Source organism: Abramis brama, assembly GCF_963993115.1.
Source record: "Abramis brama genome assembly, chromosome: 2".
Lineage (NCBI taxonomy): Eukaryota > Metazoa > Chordata > Actinopteri > Cypriniformes > Leuciscidae > Abramis > Abramis brama.
In genome coordinates this window covers 52,887,433-52,915,275 of record NC_139964.1, presented here as the reverse complement: position 1 = coordinate 52,915,275, position 27,843 = coordinate 52,887,433, and the positions used below count along the sequence as shown (strand labels likewise).

General features: G+C 37.4%; 1 protein-coding gene across 3 annotated transcripts in view; it reads right to left on the bottom strand.

Annotated features, from left to right (window-relative positions):
- Positions 1 to 14,211: 14,211 nt before the first annotated feature.
- The window catches only part of tll1 (tolloid-like 1), a 50,588-nt gene continuing 36,956 nt past the window's right edge, over positions 14,212 to 27,843 (bottom strand). For all 3 annotated transcript variants that reach the window (XM_084098079.1, XM_084098080.1, XM_084098081.1), the window contains exons 18-22: positions 26,358 to 26,483; positions 21,773 to 21,900; positions 17,876 to 18,089; positions 17,129 to 17,379; positions 14,212 to 17,043 (exon numbers count right to left, since the gene is read on the bottom strand). In XM_084098079.1, the coding sequence (XP_083954205.1) occupies positions 16,909 to 17,043; positions 17,129 to 17,379; positions 17,876 to 18,089; positions 21,773 to 21,900; positions 26,358 to 26,483 (854 nt within the window). In that variant the 3' untranslated portion in view covers positions 14,212 to 16,908. The remainder of the gene's footprint in view (positions 17,044 to 17,128; positions 17,380 to 17,875; positions 18,090 to 21,772; positions 21,901 to 26,357; positions 26,484 to 27,843) is intronic.

The window sequence follows — 27,843 nt, the reverse complement described above, 5'->3', positions numbered from 1 at the left end:
TAGATACTATATCAACTAAGGCAACTGATTATAATGGGAAATATATTTACAGGAGTTAAAGTGTGAAAAACTGTCTGCTAAATATTCTATACATAATGATTTACCCTCTGGCTTTCTAGAACTTTGATTCAATTTTTGCCATGTTGAATAGGCTTTGTCTTTGCTCTTTCTCACTCTGTTCTTCTAATTTTGTGAAGGCATTGTTTTTTTGTCTACAAAATCTGCAAACAACAGAAAATGTTATTTATTTATTTGTGATTTATTTATTAGTGTTATTTATATTAGATTAGATTAAATAATTTGATTGAACAAGAATTCTAATTTTCACTACTCCCAGTGTATGACTGCAGAACAATGTTTAAAAATTTATGGAGCAACAGATTTTGTGTGAAAATAAATCAGAAAGGTGGTTTGTTTAAAAATCTTATTAATGTATGAGGTGGCAAGGAGGTACACACGGGGTAAAACCAGCATGGTAAGACACACAGTATTGATAAAAATACTTAAGCTAAATTAATATGCTTTTAATAATGTCTAAGTTGATACTTGTTCAAACCAATCACTTTAGTAAAGTTTATAACAATTTTGGAGTTATTTTGATAAATTAAATAATAAATGTTTGTTCAATAAATATAGGCTATCTGTCATAATTTTCATTTTAAAAATACAGAAACAAGATTCTTGAGATCTTTGTATTTAAATTGCTACATAAGTCTAAAACATAAAAAAAATATACATAAAATAGTAGATTAAATTAGCACAGAATCAACTTTGATCAAGTCAATGATCAGCCAAATTTCCAAGTCCATCATCAAAAGCGTTTATGAAAAAAAGTGCTGAGCAGAATTTGTGCCATTGAGTGGTATAAAAGAGAATTAAGTCAAATGCGCATTTTACCCCGGTGTGACTTTATAACTGTTGTAACCTGTATATCATTTCAATTTATACTTTAAGTGTATAATATTAAATTAAATGTCTATACTACTTCCATAGGATGAGGCAGCTCAGAGAGTGAGAACCCACTGAGCATCAGACAGTTAAACTGGCATTGACATTGAATTATTTAATTGGAAGAGTAATTATAACAACATAACTTGATTTTGCACTAAATCCTAATTGTAATCTTATTGCCCATATAAAATAGTTGTTTTTAATTTTCTGTATTAAGATGATACTGCCTCATTCAAACTCCTTACAGTGCCCCCTTTTTTGGTTTAAGCCACTGCCCCTCAAAATGTCTGTGCACGGCCCTGATTACTACTGTCTCTTTAAGAGTTGCGCGCGACGCGTCTATTATACACGCATTTGACAAGCAGATTTTCTCTAAATTTTCTCAAGTTTGCGTTCACTTTAGACATAACCGACTTTGTTTATGTAAACCTTGTGTGTATTTGACAGTATTAGCACAATAAGACTCAAAGGATAACTTTGTCCAGTATCCAGGCGCTGGTAGACAGGCTTTTAGTGCATGTGAACTTCACATGTACGCGCTGAGAAACGCACACGTTAGAACAGCGCATCAGCACGCGAATTAAATGTTTAACCGACAAGGCATTAAAGCACATGCAAATTATGAACTTTTGTATACTGCAGTGTCCCGTTCCGCAGCGTGTACGTCGCGTTGTTCAGGATGTTGGGACAGAGGCGCCAGAACAGCAACTGATAGAATGCACCACGATTCTACGATATTTCTTCAAAAGCAGATCATGGAGACATTTTAATCGTCCACGATCAAAAATCGTCATATCGCACACCCCAATGCCAAATTATTATAAATATAATGTAAATGTAATCTTGACCGACCTGTTCCCTTACTGGCGAACATGGCTGGGATTTTGCAGCAGCTTGCTGCGTCTGCATTCATAGTTGCACACCAGCCTATCACATGCCAGGCTGATGGTCTGCACAGCGGCAGCCGGCAGGCCAGAACGACCGTCAGGCCACCGGGAAATGTCCCGGTGCTCCCGATGGCCAGTCCGCCCCTGCCTCAGTTAGAGCATTGAAGATGGGTCGAGGCTGGGTCTTCCAACATGACAATGACCCGAAGCACACAGCCAGGATAACCAAGGAGTGGCTCTGTAAGAAGCATATCAAGGTTCTGGCGTGGCCTAGCCAGTCTCCAGACCTAAACCCAATAGAGAATCTTTGGAGGGAGCTCAAACTCCGTGTTTCTCAGCGACAGCCCAGAAACCTGACTGATCTAGAGAAGATCTGTGTGGAGGAGTGGGCCAAAATCCCTCCTGCAGTGTGTGCAAACCTGGTGAAAAACTACAGGAAACTTTGACCTCTGTAATTGCAAACAAAGGCTACTGTACCAAATATTAACATTGATTTTCTCAGGTGTTCAAATACTTATTTGCAGCTGTATCATACAAATAAATAGTTAAAAAGACATGCCGCTATGCAAATTCCGCAGACCCATGGCATTGTTTTGCCACTGGCTCGTTTTGTAAGAACTCGAAGGTGATAGGCTTCTAAACGAAACCCCCATTCGTCAGTCACTGACGTAACTCGGAGTGACTGAATGAAAGGGAACTAATTGTGCTACTAGTTTCTTTTTTGGGGGTGGGTAATGCGTAACGTTACTTTTGAGTTACTTTTTCTCATCTGGTCTGGGCTTGCTTGTTTGTTTTTAATAATAAAAAAGTTATATTTTTGGCAAATGTAAAGTTCCTTTCACACCAAAAGTGGAAATGGAAGTGGAAATTGAAAATGGAAATGCAAATTCACTCCTGTACAGTAGAGGGCACAGCTCAACTAAACATTTCAACTGTGCTGCTATTTTCGATAGCAGAAGAAGAGGATGTAGAAGAAGAAAGTTCAAAACTCTTACTTCAGCAATAAAAAACAACAAAAATATTAAACACAAATGTGATGTTTATCTAAAGTAATTTTTTGCATTAGATAAACCAACTTTTACTTTGGTTGAATTGGATCATCAAAGGTCAGCAGCAAATACATTGGTTAATAAAGTGAGATTAAATACATAAAGTTTATTTCTATTATTTAGCATATTTTTATTCATTTTGAGGAATACTGAATCTGTTTTTGTGCAAGTGAGATGAGTAAATGTTCACATTTAGAACAACAATAACCGTCATGTTTACACGGCACACAACACCTCTGCACCTCACTCCTCATGTCTGATGTCACACAACAATGACATGGTACTGTATTTCATAGTTTTTACTTGTTTCTACTTCCACAAATTGGACAGTAAATAGTAAAATTAAAGTAAAAGTTTTAAAGTAAAATTCCATGAAATACATTAAGCCACATTAGACCTATGTTAAATCATTTTACATTTTTCTCTGTATATATTTTACAGTTAACCTATTAACAGCTTTTTACTGTAACATTTTTAGTCATTTTCTGTAAAAAATTTGCACTTTTTTTTAGCTTTTATAAGGGGTCATCAATCTACAGAAAGTACAAAAAAGCATCCTAACGGATACGTCCTAATACGGACAAGGATAGAAGTGAGCTGTCAAAGGTGAAGATTATCAGTAAGTGAATTTGTCGTTAAACTATCAAGTCATTTTCATGACAGGTTGAAATAGCTTCTTAAGCTAACAACGGCACATTCACACTTTTTACTCTACATTCACATCAATACCAATGTGAAGTATTTGGTTTTACTAGGCCTGCGTTGTTAGCTAACACACTGCTGCTGGTTTCATCTTCCCGTGTCATTTCCACTGCAGGATTAGAAGAGGAAGAAACATTTCCCTCTCCCACCACCACCATCCTCGCTCTCTCTGACTCTTTGTCTCTGTCTTTTCCTCCAATTTAATGTGAAAATCATTAGCTTCGATCAATGACTGTTCCAACTCCCTTATCTTGTGTGGAGCAAGCTAGCGGATTTTTTCTGCCCATATCAGCGTTTAAGATTTCATTAAAAATGAAGAAGTCACATGGCAAACACAACTCTTCGCCGCTGTTCATCGATTCATAGTTTCTGTTATTAGTGCCCTGTGCAGTTTTTATCAGAATGGTTTTTAAATGGGTTTAAAAGATTTTACTGTAAATGCAAAATACTATCTCTAACCTCCCCCTAGGGGTCTTATTGATCTATTTGGGTGTATGTGTGTGTCTACAGTTCCCAGTAGAAAACTGATGGAGGTGGAATTGCATTGTGTGATAAACTATTTCCAGCATCGCGTAGCAACCAGAGCAAACAGAAGACCGGGGAGAGTTATAGTTTGTAACTATACTTGATGGCACACTTCAAGCAGATGCCATTTTGTCCAATTCTGAGTCTTTAAAGAGACAGACACACTGCGTCTGAAAGAGACTGATACTTCCTGAATTTCAAAAATTAAATGGACAATAACCATTTTATTTTACAAAAACTTCCCACACACAACTTCCCCACAAAGACCATGTGAGCCACTGGATGAAAGGAAAGCATATTTGCATATACAATTGGTTTATGTTCATTGGGCTTCATTATACACATTTGTCAGTCACATCACAGCTGTGCACCATTCATAATTTAATTGAGAATGTCAATTTAAATTCCATTTAAATTGAATTTAAAGAAGTAGAATAAAAATCAAATCAAATTCAAGGATAAGTGTAGTTTTAGTAATAGGTATGCATTTAATTTTTCAGAATGAATGACCCATAAACATTTTAAACACAACATGAGGTAGGCTATCTCTAGAAACTATAAAAATTATGGAAGAACACATAATATTCAAAACATTCTCTGGTTCATGAAATTAATATTTATTATTATAAATGCATCCATTTATTAAAAAAGTATTCCATATATCTGGCCTTAATTAATTATATAATTACTTTTACAATGTTACAAATTTATTAATAATTTGTATTTCATTTGTATATATTCCATGATATTTAATATATTAACTTCTTATTGGCAACAATGTAAGAACACACCCATTTTCGAACATATATATTTTACACCAAATTTTGATATTATGTCAATATATATTTTTTATAAACACGTGTTTAAATATTTTTCAGGTTTTAGTCAAAACTAATAATTTATTAACAATTATTTCCCCCCATTTCTCTAATGCAAATCATCTGTAGTGTGAATTTCTTTTAAATTGCATTTCAGTAAATTTTCTTTTCCTGTCATTTTGATTCAAATTCCAATCCAACATCCTGTGTTTTAGTAAATTAAATTCAAATTCAAAGACATGAAATGAAAGTTAATTGTTCAATTTAAAATTGTGCCCAACAAATGTGCAGCCACAATCATTATCTGTAATCATCTGAAATAATATCACTTTTGACAAAAGGCACAGGAAATTTGTTCTAATTTGTTTAACCTCTGAAATAAAACGACTGGTTTTCAATGTTTTTTTTAGGGTCAGTTAAAAAAGAATTAGGTATGCGGCTTGGCAAAAGAAGAACTAAACCTATGACAGGTGTGTGCAGAGAATCAGTGTGTGTTTCCTGGAATTACTGCATGTGTGATTGTGTGAGAATAATGGGACTTTCCAGTTATCTGAGAGGTGGGTGATAAAAGGCTTTTACTGGCAGACAAAAAGAGTGTAATCATCATCATGATTAAAAGAGGAAAGTGTTCAGAAAGGGATGGGAGGGGGGAGGAGAGAGAGGAGAGATGGGAAAGCAGAGAGGTTGTTTTCCTCTGAAACTGTTGTTTATGGAGGGGGTGTGTGTGTGGGTGTGTGTGTGTGTGTGTGTGTTGCACAGATCAATGCAACTCATCCACTTAAATCTCCTGATCCATTCATCAATACAAACTAATGAAACAACCAGACACATACAGACACAAATAGAGAGATGGGGAGAAAAGCAAAGCAAAAAAGACAGAATGAAAAAAGGAACTATTGTTACAATTATACATATACAACATAGCATGAGAACAATTATCAATAGTATTTTAATCACAATAGATTTAATCATGTTAACTCTCATGCCACTGCATTGAAGGTTATAAACACAAATGTAATTATTATATAGCAATATCACGAGTGTTGTTGTAATGCGGGTGTATACACAGTCCTTATGATATTCAGACCAAGAACACGGTTGTAAGTGTGATATTTATACAACTCTTCAAAAAACTTACATTTTAAGCCAATTACTTTGTCTATTTTTGCTCCCACAACAAAAATAGTTCCAAACAAAGCCAAACCATATTCAACTGCTACGTCTCCAGCAATATACAGCAGTGGTGATTCGTTCCTGAATGACTCAGTGTTATTAAACAAATGGTTGAGTCAATGATTCAGTGGTACTCAACACCACCTAGGCCTACTCCTGCAATGAGATAACCTGTACAAAGAGTCACTGGAAAATCCCCACCATTCACAGTCTGTCTGGTGTGCACACACACACTGGCAGCACCTGCTGGTCAAAATGGTGTAAATGCAACCAAAAATTCCAAACATGCACAAAACACACCTTTTACGAACCAATTTCAAATGTTTTCTTGAAAGTTATCTATTCAATGAAATCTACAAATCATCACATACCATTAAACATGAAGTGTCTGTACAATAAGTGTTCTTAATTTGTAGGGCTTGTTTTGTGTCTTTTATGGAGGGCTTGGTTAAGTAGGCCAATATGAGTAACTGGAATCATATGATCATATAGAGACACTGGTTCATGGTCTAACTGAGATTGCAGTGACAGTTTTGTTCGCAAGTTAAAGGGATAGTTCACCCAAAAATTAAAATTACCCCATGATTTACTCACCCTCAAGCCACTGTGTATATGACATTCTTCTTTCAGACGAATAAAATCGAAGTTATATTCAAAACAAAAACGGTCATTCACTGCCATTATAAAGCTTGGAAGAGCCAGGACATTTTTTAATATAACTCTGATTGTATTCATCTGAAAGAAGAATGTCATATACACCTAGGATGACTTGAGGGTGAGTAAATCATGGGGTAATTTTAATTTTTGGTTTAACTATCCCTTTAATCTATATAATCTATATAATGAGTAAGACATTAACAGAGTTCCAATTGGCATCAATATTTTATTGTCAATTTGTTGTAAAAGTAACCCTAATGAGTGGAATAATGTAGACCTAAAGTTTAAGGTACTGGTCATTGAAAAACATTATTCTGAATATTGTCTATGGTAGTTATTATGACCCTGCATTATTGTAAGCATACTAAAAATGAAGAAGAAATTTGACTCTTTTCTATGGTCTGTTGGCTCAAATCTAGCTATCAAAGAGACCTATTAGGCTAGTGTAGAGGAAAAATCCAATTAAAATCACAATGTTATCTCTGAGCAAATACCTAGAATTAATGAGGGTGAGAAAGAAAGGAAGAATCCTCAAACCTAGGACAACAGAACAAACACAATCCAATCAATACAGCTGAAAATAACAGCTATAAAAAGACACACAGGGAAAGCTTGATGAATTTCCTCTTGATGATTTGACCAGGTCCATTGTGTGATGCTCAAAATTCTAATTCAAACCCAGATTACACTCACCTGATTATTAAAAGCACAAATACACAATTAGACAACGTTTGAGTAACTCCATCCCAGATTCCATTTTAGCCACGTGTTAATGGTAAAGAGCGTGCTGCCATCTAGTGGTAGTTTGCTGATATTACTACCAGCAGACATTTTTTTGACTGTGAATGCAGGCTTCATCGATTGTTATAATTTGCAGGGCAATAATGTCACTGATAAAGCATTTAATACAATAAAATTATAATAAAATGTATGTTATTTTGAAAATTCTAAATAAAATAAAATGACAATAGTTTACCAATGATTTATCAAGCCTGTTACTAATTGTTCACCATTGGATTTTTGTAATTCTTATGTAGCCTACATCTGTGCTTGTATGTGTGTGTCTGTTACAGGCCGTTTGAAGCAGAAGGAAAGGTGTTTGTTTGTCTACATGACATTACTCTCGCCATATGGTTCATGTGAGGCTCCACAGAGTAATCCACTTTAGCTCCTCAACATACGCACTTGTTGTTCTTTCATGGTGGGAACTTTTCATTGAAGTTGTTTTAAATTGGGTATGTTCTTTCCCTAAACCTCACAGAAACATTTCTGATTTTGAATGGCATAAATTAGAATATTTATATATAATTTGATTTCGATCTCCACAATCTGTGGCATGGTAAACCCTATACATTATTGGGACAAAATGTCAAAACAAAGATGGCAATATCCAAAATCCTTATCCTTGTGGGGAAATTGTTTTGGTCCCCAACTCCCCATGATGAAAACAACTTATAAATCATACTAAGTGATATTTTTTGAAAATGCAAAAATTTTCTGTGGTAGGTAGGTTTAGGGGTGTGGTTAGTGTAAAGGCATAGAATATACCGTTTATACAGAATAAAAATCATGTCTATGGAAAGTTTCAAGGTGCATTAGGCATCATACTCAGATATTAATTTATTGGCATGTTGTTTTGCAATTTATTTTTAAATATAAAAATGAATAACTCAATATTAACTCTTTCCCCACCATTGACGGATTTTTCTGGCAAACCTTGTTTTCACTAGTTATAGGGTAGGGGGCGCTATTACGCATCTTCTGAAAGAGTACACAATCTGCAGATCAAAACACAGGCGAACAAGAAGCAGAAGCAAGTGAAGATTGCTGACAACATCTGTATAGTCTAATTAAGCCACGTGTTAACAAACCGCATTTTTCAAGACACATAAAAAGCTTTTAAAAAATCATAAGTGGTTTATTACTGAGGTAAAATCCAAACAGAGTTTTATTGCAGGAAACTAATGACATAATCAGGTGAGTTCTGAATTGAAATATCAATGAGATGCTGACGGTGAATGACGGCTCTTATCTGTTTTTAGGTGAAGATGACTGGAATCATGTCCCATGTTTTTGTTTCATCTGACCATAGAACCCATCCCGTTTGAAGTTCCAGTAGTGTCAGTTACTTTTCAAATGTTCTATGGTCAGATAAAACAAAAACATTAGCTTTTTTGGCAGCAAACACTTAACATGGGTTTGCTTCATACAAGGATACAAAAAGTACCCCATGTGTAAAATGAAATACTCTGCTGTATCTTTAATGCTGTGGGCCTAATTTTCTGCCAGAGGTCCTGGACATCTTGTTCAGATACATGGCATCACGGATTCGATCAAATACCAACAGATAAAAAATCTAAACCTGACAGCCTGTGCTAGAAATCTTATAATGGAGAACAGGATGGAGAGATTCTGTATGGAGGAATGGTCTCTGATCTCTTGTCAGGTGTTCTCCAAACTCATCAGGCATTATAGGAGAAAACTCAGAGCTGTTATCTTGGAAAAAAGAGGTTGCAAAAAGTATTTAATAAAAGGGGGCAAACAATTGTTCCCAACGTGTTTTGGAGAAAACCATTTATTTCATAATGTGATTTTCCCCCCACTTTCAATTATTTTACTTCAGTGAAAGGTTAGATTTTTGCACATTTTTTAAATAAAATATCAAAAGCCATATTTTTACAGCCATATTTGATCATATTTACCAAGGGGGCAAACACTTTTTCACACCACTGTAAATCACCCTGATGGAACAAGAACTTCTCCTTGAACGCAGTCAGCCTTGGCGATTTATGTAAGTGACTACCGTTGTGTTTTCCACCTGCACTAGGACATGGTAGCCCTTTAACTGCTGGAGGAAGAACTTCGGGGCCAGAAATACAGTCATCAATTTGAATTCAAGTAAATCGATGCCGCGGGTATGAAGACATGGGAGGAGTATGGTTTATTCCATGAATGAGATAACTTATCATGGAGATCAAGGAAAAAGGGAAGAGATCGATGCTGAAGTCCCTCCCCTTGGCCACCCGTCAGATATCTGTCGTCTAACTTTGAGCGTCTGGGGGTCTCTTGCTACGAGTCACCGCCTTGATTAACTCTTCATGCACTCTGTCGTCTTGAGAGGAGCACTCAGAGGAGGCGGCACTCTCAAACTGCATGTCAGCAGAAGAATGAGAACCAACGTCCTTAGCCAGATCTGAAGAAGCACCAGAGAGTGCTCCAGAAGCGGGCACGAGGACATCACGATCTGGCGAGAGGACAAGGTAAAGGAAAGGACCCGCTTCCTGTCCCTCAGCAAGATCGACTTAACCAGGACGCAGAGGCTCACCCCTCCTGAAAGAAAGCTAGCCTAGAGCGGAGCACTATGATGGGAAACACTGTGAAACATGTGGATCATCCTCAGAGATGGGCCTGAGGAATGCATCTCGTAATGGATTCTCTCTGCATTTTTCTGTTGAAATAAGAGAGAAGGCTGAATCCTTCCTTACAATTCTAACTCATGCTCACATTCCGATGACGTCATCGTTAGAGGTTATTTTAGCCAAATTCTTTGCGTGTTTGCAATACATGCTTCACAACCGGTTGAACAAAGACTGCTGATTCGATTAGACTGCTGATTTCCTGTATCAACTAGTTCAGGCATTCCCCACAGCCCCAACTTTCTTGCACGTGAGCTGCAGCTTTAGGACTTTAGATTGAGTGAGTGAATTTTCTGAATTCCTGCAAGGAAATAAGGAATAGGATGTCATGGTCAATTATCCTTTTGAATTAAGATTAAAATAGGACAACATTCAGTTTGTCTTTCAGTTAACATGAAGGAATAAAAGAACACTGGCAAGTGTAAAAAATATCATGAGCACTAACACTGAACATTAGCGCTAAACAGTTAGATGATGATATAAAGTAATCGATTGAACTTTTTCTATAATTGTTTCTATATTGCGGACTGCAAATATATCCATGCAACTTTTAGTGGGCTTTTAAGTTATTGACACGTTAGAGTAATAAAGATACAGATGGGTCGTGCTTGATATTCAAAAGAGTTATTAAAAGTGCAATATGCCATGAAAGAGAACTCAAATTCAGTACTCGCAGGCTGACAGGCAACTTTCTGTGCACGCACTCCGAGTCGAGAAGGATCTGTCTGCCATAGATATCCATATAAGGCTAGATGTCTTACGGCGGAGTCTCGAACGGCATCACCGGCGGCCATCTAGTCACAGGCAGGCTTTCTGGCAGGCTCTGTGGTAGGCCTACCTGATGTAAGGTGAGTGATCAGCACGAACACAAATAATCTTATTTTGCTGAAATCTTGACGGATTTACAAGTGGTTTGGTTTCTTACAAACGTTATTAACGTGGCTATAATTCTGGATGCTTGAACATGTTGAAATATATAATATTATAATTATTCACAAGTATGCAGTGTCATAACTACATCTCTGACGTTTATAACAAACCAACCCGTCTGAAAATCGGTAGAAAATTGAGCAAGGTATGGTTATTTAAAAAGTACATGCACCATTAAAACACAATGTTACGAGTGAGCGAGCTGACTGTGACAAGATGGCCGCCAGGTGCGGACGTAGACCTCCATTGGCCAGCAGCGCGCACGAGACATCTAGCCTTTATTATATGATATCTATGCTGTCTGCATCCTGCAGTTCTACAAACCACGCCCCTGCAAACACCTAGGCTACTAGCCTACCATAAGTTACGCTTTGTCATTGACTGAAGCAATCTTTTATATTTCTTTCGAGTCTTATGAAGTATGAAATAACAGTGATTAGTAAATATATATATATATACAGTGGTTAAATTGGGCCGGGGCTTTCCGGGGCTCTCTAAATTGGGCCGGGGCTCAGCCTCGGCACATAAGCCTGCTCGTTTGCAGTCAGTTGCCTACAGAAAATTATGTCACATAAAATTTGATGAAAGTGATGCTTTTGAAAACATATTTCTGATTATAAATGAAAGATTCTGAAATGGCATGTCTATTTTGTCTCGGCGGAGCTGAGATGAGAACAATCGGGACACGGCCGTATTCTTGTTCAGCTGCTTAATCTCGTTGTCAGTCGACCATGATCGCGCACCGCTCGCGCATGCCATGCGCATCTAGGCTACTCAGAACTCCGACACGGATAAATGTACGCAGCAATAATGAATGTTCCTGGGAGATCCGTAGTTGCGCGGGATGTGGAAGCGCGCAAAAGTTACAGAACCTTAATACTGCCTTGACAAAAAAAAAAAAAAAAAAAAAAAAAACCTCACGAGCAGCTGGCCGCTGCTGCAGCAGCAGATCAATTTTGTCAAGTTCAGCACAATGTTGGTTGTACAAAAAGTGCCCTGGCCTTGAATGACAAGGTAAGGAAAATATGTTTGGCACATTGTATGGGTCACTATATCATAACAAGGTAATACAGTGTGTAATCGAGCGTTTTATATTTAATATGAGGGAAATAGGCTACACATGCCGTGGACGTGACACAAAAAATCTTTAACTTTTAGGTGGCAAAATATTTTTTTGTAATTCTGTGAATTACACTGCAAACCAAAGTAATACTACCCACCGGATGAAGAAGGGTTGGCTCTCCACAGAACATAACATATTCATTTTATTTTATTTTTCATGTTCGCATTTATGAGGAAAAAATCTTACGGACGGGACCGCTCTGAAAGCGGCACTAAAAGACTGTTTAAAACTTGCACTGAGACCTCAAACAGAAAGCACAAAGCCTTTCTTTAAAATGAATTTCGTTTTGTATTAATTGTATCTTAATTTTAATCAATGTTTCATCAACCAATTGCCTGGATTTAATAAATAAGTATATAAATATAGTATATAGACAATAGATAATCACGACACGGAAGCGCCGGCGAGTGAACTGACTCTCGTCTCATAAATGAACCTAAACTCAGCGTATAAGGGAGCCTACTTGCCTGACAGACCTGATAAATATATCTATAGAAAGCTTGGAATGTCTTCTTTTAAACAGAACAATTCAAAACGAAAGAAAACAGACCACTGCTTGTGTAATCCGTATGAAATGTGCATTTCTCTCTGGCGCGTTCACTATAGGCTACTGCGAAGATTGCGAGGATAGCATCGTCAACTTCATCTATGCAGGGCACTGACACAGAAAACACTTGTTTATTAATAAACAATTAAAATGTCTCCTTGCTATATTTTACATATTCATAATCATTACTTTTGCCGGTTCTTTGTGACAGCTTTTAGGTGCTTTATTGGCAGCGCCACCCTTATGTTAGCCTACATGAACGCGTCACCACCGCATCAGCACCGAAAACAGGACATTTTTTTCAATCCCTGTTTTGGCAGGGGGAAAAACTGATCAGAAAATGTAACGAAACGTTGTAGAAATGTAGTGGAGTAGAAAGTAAAATAATTGCTGCAAAATGTAACGAAGTAAAAGTCAAAAGTAGGCCTATGCACTATTGATTCTACTTAAGTAGGCCTTTTTTTGTACTTCATTACATTCCACCACTGCTGATTAACAGTAATGTAAATGCTAAATGTCCTAATACCTGTTGATATACTACAACAATGCAAATATGCTCTTAACCTTGCAGTTTTTCACATATCATGTAAGACTCAATTTCTCCATTTCTTTGCACAAAACTCTCCAGAAAATGCCATTTAATAGTTTATTTAAAAAAAAATACCCCCGATCCCCCTAGGGAGAGCGTCTCTCCAGAGGGATGGGGCTCTGATGATATCCCTTAAATGGCTGTTTCATTCATTCATAATTTTTAGGAGGCGTGGTGTGTAGTACTGCAGGTTGCAATCGGACACTTGTCCAAGATGGAGGGAAATAGCGTTGTATACTTATATGTATAATGTGTATACTTTTGGCTTAACTCAGGTGCATGGCTAAACAGTCAAATACACACAAAAAATGACGAATAAGACCAGATAGATTTCAGCCTAAAAGAGACACTTCACTGAAAGGCCAGTTTCACATGTATTTTGTCTATTTTAAAAAAATATAGAAAATACTGTATTTGTATTTAAAAAAAAAACATTTCCACACAGTATTTGGCATTTTATTTTGATACATTTAAATTGAGGTATTTCATATTTTGATTTTAAATTCATTTTCATGTATTTATCACCATCTCTGGACTTTAGGATGATGGAACTGGAAGTGCTAAAAATGCTAAATCATTTCCAAGTTTTAGGACTCTTTCCTACTATTTATTATAAGTTGAGACAATGTTCAGAACTACTGTTAGGAAGCTCAAATATAAGAGAGTTTTGACTTTTCTGTCTACATACAAACATTATACTATATTATCCATCAGCCTTTGAAAAAAAAAAAAAAAAAAGTTTTATCCACGTAAGCACCCACATAAGAACAGAGCAAAGAACACACTAATGTGTCTAATGTACAAGTAGAGAGGAGGAGAGATAAAGAACAAATGAGACAGCACATTTAATTGACCTGACATGAGTTTAATCACTGTTGAGAGTGAAGAGTCCTCCATCATTAGGCTGATGATGAAACATTTTTTCACATTATAATACGTCATAGTTCATCAAGAGTGGAATCAACAGGAGCTTGGCACATACAGAAATACTCACATGAGTCAGAACAGTCACATGACCTGTGACCAATAGATGCACACATACATATGTCACAGTTCACACAGTCTTACTGCCGACTTTAAAGCATTAAGATTAATGTAACATTATTTTGTGTGTGTGTGTGTGTGTGTGTGTGTTTGAACATGATCATATATAAGCATATATGCAGATATGTGTGCACCTGTTAGTGTAACTGGACAGAATGGGACGGCTTCAGGTCAGTCCATTTAAATTTCTTTTTTTAACATAAAGGTTCAAGTTCTTTAAACTTAATATCAAATAAAATATAATAATAATAATTTGAGGGAAAAAAAACAATTATCTACAGAAACATCATCATGTGCAAGAATGTACATTTTGGTTCTAAGGCAATAATCGTTCCTCCACAACACTAGTGCTGTCAATGCTGTGAGTTTATGTTCTGTGTTGACAAGCAACATAAATTTAACGTTGCCTCTCCGTTGCACCAACACATTCACTGAATGGCAGGAGCATTGCCTCGTGGGACCTGTCGTTTTTTGAGACACTGAATAGCACCTTAAGAATTCCCTTCAACAGCGATTTTTCTTTTTTTCCAAGCAGGGAAAACTCATCATTGGGGGTATAGCAACTGAGAACGTTCCCTTGCGATGAGTCTAGCTTTCATTGAGATTACGTGAGTTTTTCAGCTTTATTGGTACTGCTCATGGGTTCATTTCCACGATTGGAGAGCACACAGTTCCATACAGTCTCTTGTGTTAAGTGCATATAAAGCGCACAGGGTGAAGGTGGTTGTAGTCAGTTGTCACAGCAAGGCTTTATGACATCGTTTCCTGTTCACATTATGTTCACTGTTCACTTCTTCAGGAGGCGTTACTGGAAGAGTAAGAAAACCACTGGTTTCTTCAACAGGCAAATAATAGAATTATATATCCTATCAGGTTTCTCTCTCACACACACAAAAACAATTCAAACTCAAACAACTTCACATGGTTTCTGCAACTCGTGAGAAGGCCCAAATGAAATCTGCAGACTATTTTTTAACATTTTAAGAAAAAGATCTATAAAATTCTTCAGAATGGATATGGTATTTAATAAATGAACACACAAGGTGTGGGAGATCTTTGTAAATGACAATTGCACGCAGATTCCTTGTGGGCCTGCTCACGAATGAAGCACAACTGGGTCTCATTCACTAACAAATTGTGTGGATTATACGCACAAGAGAACTTCTCATGAAAAATTAATGCCTAATTCACAACGTGCACACTCATGCGTACACAACCTCATTGTAATGTTAATGAATTTTGGAATATTTTAAACGAGCGGCAGCCCAAGGTTAGTCGTTTGCATAAAACACGCCAAAACTCCATATAAAGGCGTTCCGATCAAAACCAGTTCAAACACAATAAACACCTTTAAGACATGCATATCTGTGTTGTTATACAGGGAAACCTTGCAGCCCAAACTATAATGCAGTTTTTCACTGTCTGATGAAATAGATGAGATATCTATGTATAAAATTTAATCTTAACACAATTACAGTATAAGGCCACCCAGAGCATGTGATTTTTGTGTATGTGTGGTTTAAGTTGTTCCTAATTTTCCCCCCCATAAATTTAGAAGAAATTGTAGTATAAATAAAGTTATTGGTGTTGTTTGTTAAACCGTTTGTTCGCAGATTTCATACACAAACTCGTGTGTGCAAGCTTAGTGAATGAGACCCACTGTCTTAAAACGTCTTTGTAGTCATAAACGCTTGTGTTGAATTGCTATGTCCGTCACAGCAGACATAAGCAATGGGCTACATATACTGTATTTAAGTAAGCTTATTGTTGAATAGGGCTACATATTTACTTTTGCACTTTTGATGGAAAGAAAATGGGTTTTGCCATAAAGCTAACAGAATAATTGTAAAATTACAAACACATAATTGTAAAAACATTTGAATGAGTTCAGGCTGGTATTTGAAGGCCTCACTCTCTCTCAAACACATACATCCACATCCACGCACACACACACGCACACACACACACACACACACACACACACACACACACACACATACACACACACATTTTAGCTGAGGTACAGTGTGGTGTGGCATCAGCAGCCAAACTGTCCATGCTGTCCAGAGCGACATGCACACACACACTCAAGTTCAATAGCAGTTACTTAATTGTCTTATTGTCATTGTCTCTTCGTTTCAGTTATTTTACATGACTATCACTGTCTTATCTGAACAACAGAGAGCCAACAAAACGTTTTTGTGTGTGAGTGTGTGTGTTTGTCCAGGGGTCCAGTCAAAGAGCGCAGGACAGCACTCCAGTGGGCAGAGCTTTCCCACACATAAGAGCAGCTGATCAGTGTCAAAGGTCAATATGACAGCACTTCCACAGTGGCTGAACATAAAGAGGCAAATCCAATGCAGGAAACCCATCTCCACAGGGTCTTTGATTGAAATAAATCAATCTCAATAGTTTTCTGGAGTCCGTTTCTCCTTGTTGTAGCATTTCATCCCTGTGCTCAGTCTCTCTGGAGTCTCTCTCACCTCTAGGGGAGACGTTACTTGCGTGTGTGTAGCGCCTCCTGGAACTTTGTGCTAGTGTAGTGGATGTGGAAGCCTTTCTTACTGATCGTGTCATCAGAGTGGAAATGGATCAACACGGCATCGCCAGCAGAGTAAAGCTCCTCACGAGGCTAAACACAGGAGAGAGGGGTCAGTAGAAGAAATACAACAAGCTGTACAACATAAGAATAAGCTCATAGCACACACAGCTCATACCCCAGATCCACAAAAGCGTCCGAGTTTGTGCGCTCCGGTGTCGTAGCCATCGTAAAGTTCGATGTAGTCATACCCGCAATCGGCCTCCTCCTCTACCTCAAAGGTGGTGAAAGTGAGCTCGATGCCATAACCCGACTCTGCCGTTATGAGCCACTCGCAGTCGGTGTGGCCGGGGTAGTTATTATCCCCAAACTGAGCATGAGAATACAGGTTCTTCTGACGCACCTCTGCTTTCAGCCTCCCACCACACTCTACACACAAACACACATAAATACTGTTAATAATGATCATCATTGATTTATTTAAAATTCTTCACCCCATCAGAAATGGTTCTGTTCACTTCCACTAATGTTATTATACTAATGTCATAATGTTGTAGGCTGTAATAGCTAACAAGTGTCTTTTCTCTTTTCTGTTGACTGTAATAAGCAACAGTAAGAGCTTAGCGGCAAGTCAAATGATGAAAGGCAACACTTCAGGGACTCTAATCAACATGTAATGCAGGATTGATACACTAGAGGGCTCTGTTAAACTGTAAGCGTGAAATGAGAATTGCGGTGTATGGTGTTTTAAGCCCCCAACGGCGCCTTCCAGGCAGCGAGGAGATGGGTAGGTTTAAGGTTGAGGGTAGGGTTAGCTGCCTCTAAGGAGCCATTGGGGGCTTAAAACACCATAGAGCGAGAATTGCTTCTATGAACACTGATCCTGATCCAAGTGCTATACATGCAAATAATCAATGGTAGTTACCAGTGGAGTGAGTGGCCTGAAAGCCTTTCCGCTGCACTGAGGCGTCAGAGATGAATCGCAGGTACATCTTGTTGCCTGTGGAGATGAGTGGTTCTGGAATCTTACTGCCGCACAGACGGCTCAGGATGGGCGTCTTGTCCGAGTCACCGTCAAAGGCCTCCAGGTGATCATACGCGCATTCCTGGTGCTGCTCAATCTCAAACTCATTAAAAGACTAGAAACAGAAGGAGACAACACAGAAAAAATGAAGTCAGACACAATAATTCTAGCCGAACAACAGTGATAAAAGGTTTCTCTTCTTTAACCTCCTCAGCTAAAAGTTGAACACGTTTGGCATAAACATTTTTGGCTGTGACAACCCAATTGTTTACAGAGGGTGCAGGGATGACACCAAAACCTCACTTCCCTTGAGATTTTCCTATGGGACCCGCTGTTGAAGGGTTTTTCAATTTATGAGTAAAATAAAGCCTAGGGTAAACATAACTTGACGATACTTTGTTTTGTTCTACAATGTAAATTACACACACCCATACCAAAAACATGAATTTTTAAGCAGTTATGTTCATTTATAAGTAACTAGAGAAGACAGTTTGGGGTGTGAGTGTGTGCAGTTTATGCTGTAGAACAAAACGTCAACTTTGTTTGACATCATTTTACTCATAAATTGAAAACCCCCATTATAAAACCCAATAGGAAAATCTTGAGGGAACCAGCGGTGAATTAGTCTTCAGGGTTCTGACGTCATCCCTGCACCACTGTATGTGGTGGCTATAGGAATGGAAATCTCAGCTTTCAGTTAAAAGACACAATTGCCCTTTTTTTTTTTATTCTAAATTATTCATGCACATTAGCAGGACCATCCTATATTTTTAGTGTGATTTGAGCTAAAGACGCTAAATTTGAATAAAATTAATTAGGGGTGCACCGAAATTTCGGCCGCCGAAAATTTTCGGCCGAAATGGCATTATCGGTTTCGGGCCGAAATAAAAAAAACTGCCGAAAACGTTTAACCGAAAATGAATGTCACCCGCCCCTCCCATCCGTGCGCAAGCGCTTAGGTTTCACTCGGTCGAGCTGTTATCACGCGTCTGCCTATCAAAGATTAAGCATGTCAGAGGGCTGTCACTTATTGCACAATCAATCGGACCAACCAACACAAGTTTCGAAAACGAAAATAGGGAATCGATTTTAACGGCCTTCTCTCGGAACGCGTCCAGCTCGTCACTATACGCTCGCAGCGAATGCACGTCACACAGCAACTGCAGGTTCTGACACACACACACATAGCCTATTTCTGCATAATATAGTGCATAATATGTAGCCTTCAGTAATGCTTTTCATTGATGTTATGGCAGTCCACATTGCTGACTTGTGCGCGTCTCAAGCGCCCTCTTTACGGTCGTCCTAACGGTGCGTGTCCACTGACACGGTGCGAGCAGAGCGGAGCGAGCGTTTTCAATTCATTCCTATGGAAGTCGAGCTTCACGCTCGCACAATGCATTTTGGGATTGACAGCGGACCGGAGAAAGCGTTGAGAGCGACCGAGAGCGTCAAAATGTTGGACAGTTCTCGACTTTATGCAAATATCAAGCGAAAAACGCGGTCGGCAGCCAATTGCTGTGAGGTTCGGGATGTGACGTCTGTTTTGAGAGTTTAAAAATATGCTAATTGTGCCGGAGTTTATGCTGTATTTAGTACGCAAATCATTTTGTTTACAAATTAGACACTTTGCAGTTGTTATATGTTAAAGATTTTATTTTGGATGTGTTCATTGTGATTATATTGGCTGGGTTTGTAAAAGTTTATAAAATTGAAAGGATCTTTGCTTGGTGCATTTGGAAACAAAGCTTGTCTATTTCTAAATGTAATCGCGTGCATCGCTGATGATTATACTGTCCGTGTGTTGAAAAAAACTTCGATTAAACACACTCGCAACAGACACACCCCAAAGCGGAGACGTTACAGCGTTGCCAGCGGCACTGAGCGGAGTTTTGCCGCTGTAGTGGACACGCACCGTAATGCCTGTTTAGTTGTCCGTGGATTTGCCTATATTTGGCGTTGAAAACGGATCAACGCCAAATATAGGCAATTTACTAACGATTCAATGAACACTTAGCCTATGTCTCAAAAATCGAACAGGATTTATTTTTCAAAAAAGTGACAGCCCTATACGAGAGGACACCAAAGTTGCAATATGTAACATTTGTTCTGCAAAAATCTCCAAAATTGTGGATTTTTTTTTGCACAACTTTTAAAAAACTATTTTATTTGATGGAACATAAAACTTGAAGAATAATGTTATTTGGTATTATTATTTATATTTATTGTTAAAAATATTTTATGTTTTGTTATGTAACTGTTAAAAAAATTTGATTATTGTATTGTGATTTTTCATTTCAGATCCATTAAATTCAAGCAGTATATACGTTTTTAAAAGAAGCCATTTTCGGCTTCAGTTTCGGTTTTCGGCCAAGAGCATCCTAAATTTTCGGTTTCGGTTTCGGCCCAGAATTTTCATTTCGGTGCATCACTAAAATTAATAAATGTTAAACAATACTTTAATTGCAGTCAGACTGTAACTGTTACAGAAACTAAAACAGTACTGATAATGATACAATACTGTACAAAAGTATTGTAAAATGAATACTTAAATTCAGCAAAGATGCAATAAATTGGTCAAAATTGAAAGTAAAGATGACATTTACATTGTTACAAATATTTATATTTCAAATAAATGCTTTTCATTTTTCTAGTAATTAAAGAATCCTGAAAAATGCTTCACTAAGCAGCACAACTTTTTTTTTACATTGATCAGTGTTTTTTGAGATTATTAGAATGATTTCTGAAGGATCATGTGACACTGAAGACTAGAGTAATGGCTGCTGGAAATTCAGCTTTGACAAAACATGAATAAATTTTGTTTTAAAATATATCAAAATAGAAAATTGCTGCTTGAGGGTGTTGCCTAGATGGCCACTGAGTGGCCTGCCTTAATAAAACTTAAAACTAGGTTATGTATGTTGAACCATCCGCAAATCCCTGAACCATTGCATGAGATTGAATTACATGTTTTAAAGTCATTGTACCTTTTGTGCTCACAACATTAGCATTACGTAAAAAGCCAGCTGTTGCCGATACACACAGAGACAGCAATGAAAGCAAAGCCGTGGTGATTAAGTTACTCTACAAATTTATTATGAGAACTTCAAACGTTAATGTCGAAATGATATATTAATTCTAATGGACCCTAAAATGATCAATCCCCAAAAACACTTGTACCTCATCCAAACAAACAATAAAATTCTCCTTTTTGTGACTTCACTTGTGTTCTGAGAGATCAGGGCCATTTAGAATCACTTTAGGTCTAAAACGAAAGACTTAGAAGTCCGATCCAGACAGCAGTGGGAGACACTGAGGTCATCCTTTAAACCCCTGCCATAGCGGTCTGCTAACATATTTGCTTTCTCATACTAGTATGTTAAAATCCTAAGTGAATTGAAATATGAGACAACTGCTCAAGCCTTATTATTATGAATTATTAGATATCTTAGGTTACTTTTATCTTGTGCTTGTTTGTGAGAGTGTGTATATGTCTACGTATTGGGGCAGAGAGGTATTTGCATGGCCACGTGTTTGTTTAAGAGGAGATTATACATGTGTGCATTTTAATGTGAGCATGTGTGAGTGGGAATGTGTGTGATGTGAGATTGTCTTTAAACGTGAGAGGACCACAATAGGATTACATGTATGTTTGTGTCTCTGCTCAGGTCAATGAAATCTGTGTGCTTGTTTTCTGAGTGTAAAGGTTGAGGAGATGTTTGTTTATAATGTAAAGGTGTGTTTAACAGAAGCAAACGTATAGTATTATAGTATTACAGATGTATTATAAAAACTCACAATTTTGACCCGGTGGCCGGGTGTGGCGCTGATGTCCCACGTGCACTCCTTTCTGCTGGGGTACTTGTCAGGCCAGTTGGGACTGCTGATGGTTCCACTCGTGCTGTGGATCTTGTGCTCACACTCAGCTGATAAACAGGTATGGGGTGAAGAGGGTAAAGATCATTAGAAACAGTGATGCAGCACAATAATAACGTGTGAGTAATAAAGTTTAGATAACAATGACCCATGAGTACTCCCAGAATATTGAGGGAACAGTTCTGGAATTCTGTGGAATGGATTTTAATAAACCTATCTTTGAAGCTTTTTGCTACATCATTTTAGTGTCAAAACCCATAATCTTTTAGCAGCACTGATTGACACTTTTCACATTTCCGGGGTTCTCAGAAGCGGAAGTCGTCATAGTTGGGTAAACTACTATAGTGGTGAATGGAAACTACAACAAATATATTTTGCATTCTCATTTGCTCCAACAGCAAACGAAATATCCATGATAGTATTTCTATGACTTAAAAAAAATATCATTTTAGAAGAAAGAAAGATGTCAAATTTGCTGTCACTCCCAAAAACCCACAAAGCAGCGTTAACAAGTTTTTTATTTAATGCAAATATAACACAAAGTATAGTTATAAATGTACATAATATTTTTAAATATAAAAAACTGCTACATTTATAATGTTAGTAGTAGTTAACAAGGGTCGACTGTAAGTCAAAACACTGTTATGTCACATAACAGTAAACAAAAAGCAATACAATTCTCATTTATGTGACTTCACTTGCTTTCTGAGAGATGTCTGACATCACTTTTCTCCAAATGAAGAGTAGCAACTCAAACTTTGAACTTTGCCCTGGTTGTGAGGTGTGCACATCCCAGAAAAACTATTACAGAATGCTTAACCTTTAGTATGTTTACCTGGGCTCATAGGTTCACCTGAGACTTCCCTTTCTAATGAGCAAGAGTAAATATCTCTTACAGGAGACTAGCCTTCTTTAACCTATCCTCGACCATCCTCACTAGAAAATATGCTAAATATTCCTTTGAAATTTATGGCAAACCGTGCCTGTGAGTGTGCTTATGTGTGTGCACAAGGTCAAGTGATTACAGCTAGATCCACGCCGTCAGTTAACCTGCTGTGACCCTGAGAAACCAGGTCAGAAAAACATTTTCACCAAAACCCTGCTGAGTGTGTATATGTGTGTTGGAGTGGGTGTTATCCAATACTGTATGAAAGAATGAGAACAATCCGACCTGCTGTGTCTTTCTCTGTATTCAAATAAGAGTGGGGGCCGAAAGTTTGAGACCACTAGTGAAAATTATTTTATTTTACATGACACATTATGTAGATTGTGAAAAGTTGAATTGATGAATGTGCATGAGTATATTTGAGCCTTTTGTCTTTTTTGGCTCATATTTAGTTTAATGTATACTGTTCTTTTAATTTATTCATTCTTTTCTGTTTTTTGTTTAACCTTTTTTATCACCATTTTTCGTTACTATTTTTTATTTTTATGTAAAGCACTTTGTGTATGAAATATTACTATATAAATGAACTTGCCTTGCCTTATGTCTTCCTTCTGCTTCAGTGACAGAACCACTTGAGCTGCATGAACTTTACAAATTTGTGTAAAACCTGATGATCATCTTATCAAGCATGATTTGAGAATGTTCCAAAATCTTGTGCTTCAATAGAAGCTGACAATTTGACCTTTTGTACAAAGGTGTTCACATGGTCAGTCACACAAATATGCTTATTTGAAGATGTTCTGAACTCTACTTGATTCTTCTTCACTTTATTATATCATAACTGTTTTTTTTTTTTTTCTAATGTGGCATTAGACTTTTGGACCCCACTGTATCATCTACAGTATTACCAATTACCACTATCACACTACACGCACACACACACACACACACACACACACACACACACACACACACACACACACACACACACACACACACACACACACACACACACACACACACACAAGCACTAAGTCTGGATAAGCCTCTATTATTCCCTCTGATAATCAGGTCAGTGTGCATTAGTTAAGAAAGGTATTTTCAGTATTTTGCCTCTGGTGTTCACACTCACACATGCACGCACACACACACACGCACACACGCACACGCACACACACACACACTGTTGGTTTGTGCATCTGTTTGAATGTGTATACATAAGGTGACTTGAAAGGAGTTTGAGTGTGTTTCTAGGTCAAACTTTATAAGTGTGTTATATCATTCCATAGGCTATCTATGTTTTGCTCTCTCTCTCTACACATGACAAAATAATTAATTTTACAGTACCATAATTAAAGGCACAATATACCAGACAGCCCTCTTGACTTTGTTATGATAATATTCTTGTGTAAATGGTAATACACAAGTAATACTTGTATAAGCAACTAGTAAAGCTGGTCTAGTGTTGCTACTTATAAGAGATATACATCTTACGCACATACATGCACAAGCACAAAGGAAAATGAAAACAGAAGCAGGATTAAGACTTTGAAGCTTTGTGAAACTCCAGATGTTTAAAATCAGAGTCAGTGATCTAGCCTTGAAGAGACAGTAAAGACTGAGTGTGTGTGTGTGTGTGTGTGTGTGTGTGTGTGTGTGTGTGTGTGTGTGTGTGTGTGTGTGCGTGTGTGTGTGTGTGTGTATTCCAGGATGCCGCTGGTTTAACTTCTTGACCCTGACTCTGGAGCTTAAAGGGTAATATCTCTATCCTCCTCTCCTCAGGTCTAAGTGTTTTTCTTTTCAAAGAGAAACACACACACTGCTTTAAACTTTCCAAAGCCCACAAAAATGTTAAAAGGCCTGCAGGGCAGAGCTGCACTGGAGGTTGACAGTGCTTGTATGAAAGGCGAGGTTTAGTGGGAGACACTGTTTTACTATAACAGACCATCTAAATGCTTCAACATGTGTGGAGATCTGGAGGACAACTGTTTCAACGTTTACTTTAATGCTTTAAGTTCAGTCACCTCATTTATTGTATTTATAATGCAGCTCTAACTATTAATAGCACATTTGTTATTTTATTTACACTGCTTTATTATTAGATTATTTCATTATTAAATGGTTTTAAAAGTTTTGTCTGTCATCATTTTATCTGACCTCACTCTCACTGTATAAACAGGGTAGTTTTGCTTCTATGCCTTTAAGACATGGCCTCTTCGCATGTGAAATGATCATCTATGCTTTGTTGTGTACTCCAGTGTATCGGCTTCAGTGTAGATTTTATTTATACAATAACTACCCTATCCTTCATAACAAAGTTACTTTAAAGCCTGCAAAGAATCCATGTTGAAATGCGCTACAACTGTTAAAGCTACAGTCCGTAGTTTTTCCTCTTTGTCGCCATCTCTGTTCGAAATCTGCAATTGCAGTTATTCGCGGAATTATCAACTTTGCATGTGTTGTGCCTCGGCACGGCACAGCACGGATGAATCCAATGTTTTGAGGAGAATGTGCGGCTGTCAGTCGCCGCGCCGGTGTGGATACTGTCATTCGCAATCACAGATTCTACTTTTTGGAAGTATGACCAACATAAGAATTTTCACCGGAAAATGTCACCTGAACAAGTAAGTAACATCCACTTTTGTTCTGACCAACTAAGGGAAAAAAAGCATTACAATAAATCGTGTTGATTAAATCTAACGATCGCTCATCATATCACATCAAACCGTGCAAATTATACTTTGTTCTCAAATTGTTAATGTTAACAACATCAGCATTGCGTGACTACATTTAATGCCTTTCCGATATTTATCCTTGTTTTCGCATGGGCTCAGTTGCTGTCTCTTTTTTTCTGTAGCCACTCCGAAGTCTTTTGCATTTTACAACGGGTGAATCTCCAGTTGTCACTGGTGATTGTCGTTTGAACCTTTCTGGATCCGCCATCAAATTGATAAGTTTAATTATATCAAGTGCTGTGAGAAAAGGCTATAAATCTCCACCTCCAACATCCTCACACGCAATATAGCCTACTAGCCGAGACTCCTTCTTTATGTGTACAGATGTGACGCAATGATGCAAAGACATGCTCGAATTTCCCGCGGAAATCCACCAGTACCACTGGAATTAAAAACATTATTACAAGCTTACCGTTTTGAATCGAGTTAAGGCAAGCACATAGTTTTGAACACTGGCTGGTTATGTACTTGCTCAAACATTTATTTTGGATCATTTTTAACCCAAAAAAGTTACGGAATGCAGCTTTAAGGTCAGATTGAAATTGAAATCAGACTCCTCATAATATGGCCCCATTGAAAAATATGAAAAACAATGGATTGTTTATAAGTGGAATCTTAATTGTAATTTATATTTAAAAGCCTGAATAGAGGCAAAAAGAAAAAAAAATAAACGGGCGGAAAACCAGCAGAAAAATTATTTAATCTGCGTCTTAAATGCTGAGAAGAAGTTTTTTTTTTCTTTGTTGTTTGTGGGTTTTTGCTCGTCTTCAGCAGAATGTAGTATAAACCAACATGCTTACACATGCTAGATGTGACACTGCCAGATGAATACCCTCACTTATCCTCTTCTAGCCACTATTATTCTTTTGCGAGTGCCTGTACATACCTTCCTTGCAGTCGTGTTTGTTCTCATGCAGAATAAAGCCGTTGCGGCACTGGCACACATAACTGCCAATAGTGTTGATACACTCATGCTGGCATCCACCGTTATCCTTTGAACATTCATCTTTATCTGTAACAGAAAAAGAAGAGAGTGACGAACAGTGAGATCCAACCAGATCCTTTTGATTTCTCATCTCATTTTTATATCCTTTGATTGAGACATTTTGAAATCTGCATGAGAGATGATGGCCTGCGATTGTTGAGAGAAATATAACTCTTCAGCGTAATAAATTCTGACATCAGGAGTTTGATTTTTCTGTAAAGAGTAATTGCATTGTGACGAATAATAAATAAATGTCTATACTAGTTAAATAACCAAAGGAGATGGAAGCAAATCTTAAAAATAACAGGGAGAAGAAAACTAAATAATGGGTAAATTCACAGTAATGTCACTTTTATCTGTGATATTTCAATACAGAAATCAGCATCTTATTCGCTAACCACCCAAAATCAATTTAACCACATGCTAAACGCACTGAAACAAGGCAGCACCATGTTTAAATTAAGCCACTGGCATTTTTTCTAGCACAAACACACATTCATTCTATGTAAATTAGGTTAATTTTAAATGCATATATAATAGATGTACCATTTTCTGATTTGCATAATCCTTTAGTTAACTGGGCACAAAAACAACTCTCTTGCAAATAAACTGATATATAATTGTGCACAAATGCCCCCTTTAAAACAGAGAAGACGGGAGAGAATCATACTGTATGTTGTTGAGGAAGTGCTAAGCGATTAAGAAAAACTGATGGCATATTTAGTCTGGCATATTCCAAACCCTTAAGACTTTCGTTCATCTTCGGAACAAATCTGAGAGATTTTTGACCAATTTGATTCTTCAAAAAAATCCATTAAAAGATCGTAAAATTAATCCATATGAATTGAGCGGTTTAGTCTGAAGATATTTTCTGAAGAGACATGGTTTAACCCTCTGGGGTCTAAGGTGTTTTTGGGGTCCTTGAGATGTTCTGACATGCCCTGACATTTGTGCTTTTTTCAGTTGCTTATAAACATATTAATGGCAAAGGTGTAATTACACTCTATTTAGCACAAACAGGGCTACCATAATATGTGAGCAACATGAATGTACATGTTTGCATTTTTGAGAGAATAATGTTTATGCATGGTTATTGAAAAAACTAAAGTTTCTGAAATAAGGCCACAAAACAAATACTAAATATGTGTCAATAAGACTTTTGACTAATGGATGTTGTCGCAGTTTTTTCAAAATGATGTGAACATCATCCTCCCTAATCATTCACATAACACAATACATTGATTTAAATTTTGCAAAACACTTTCTGTTTGGAAAGGCAATATGCGAAGTGGGTGTCAACACTCCAACACCATCATGCATATTTAGTGGTTTGCACCTGAGGAGACAATGGGGCCCGCATACTTAATGAGCCATTCATTCAGGTGTT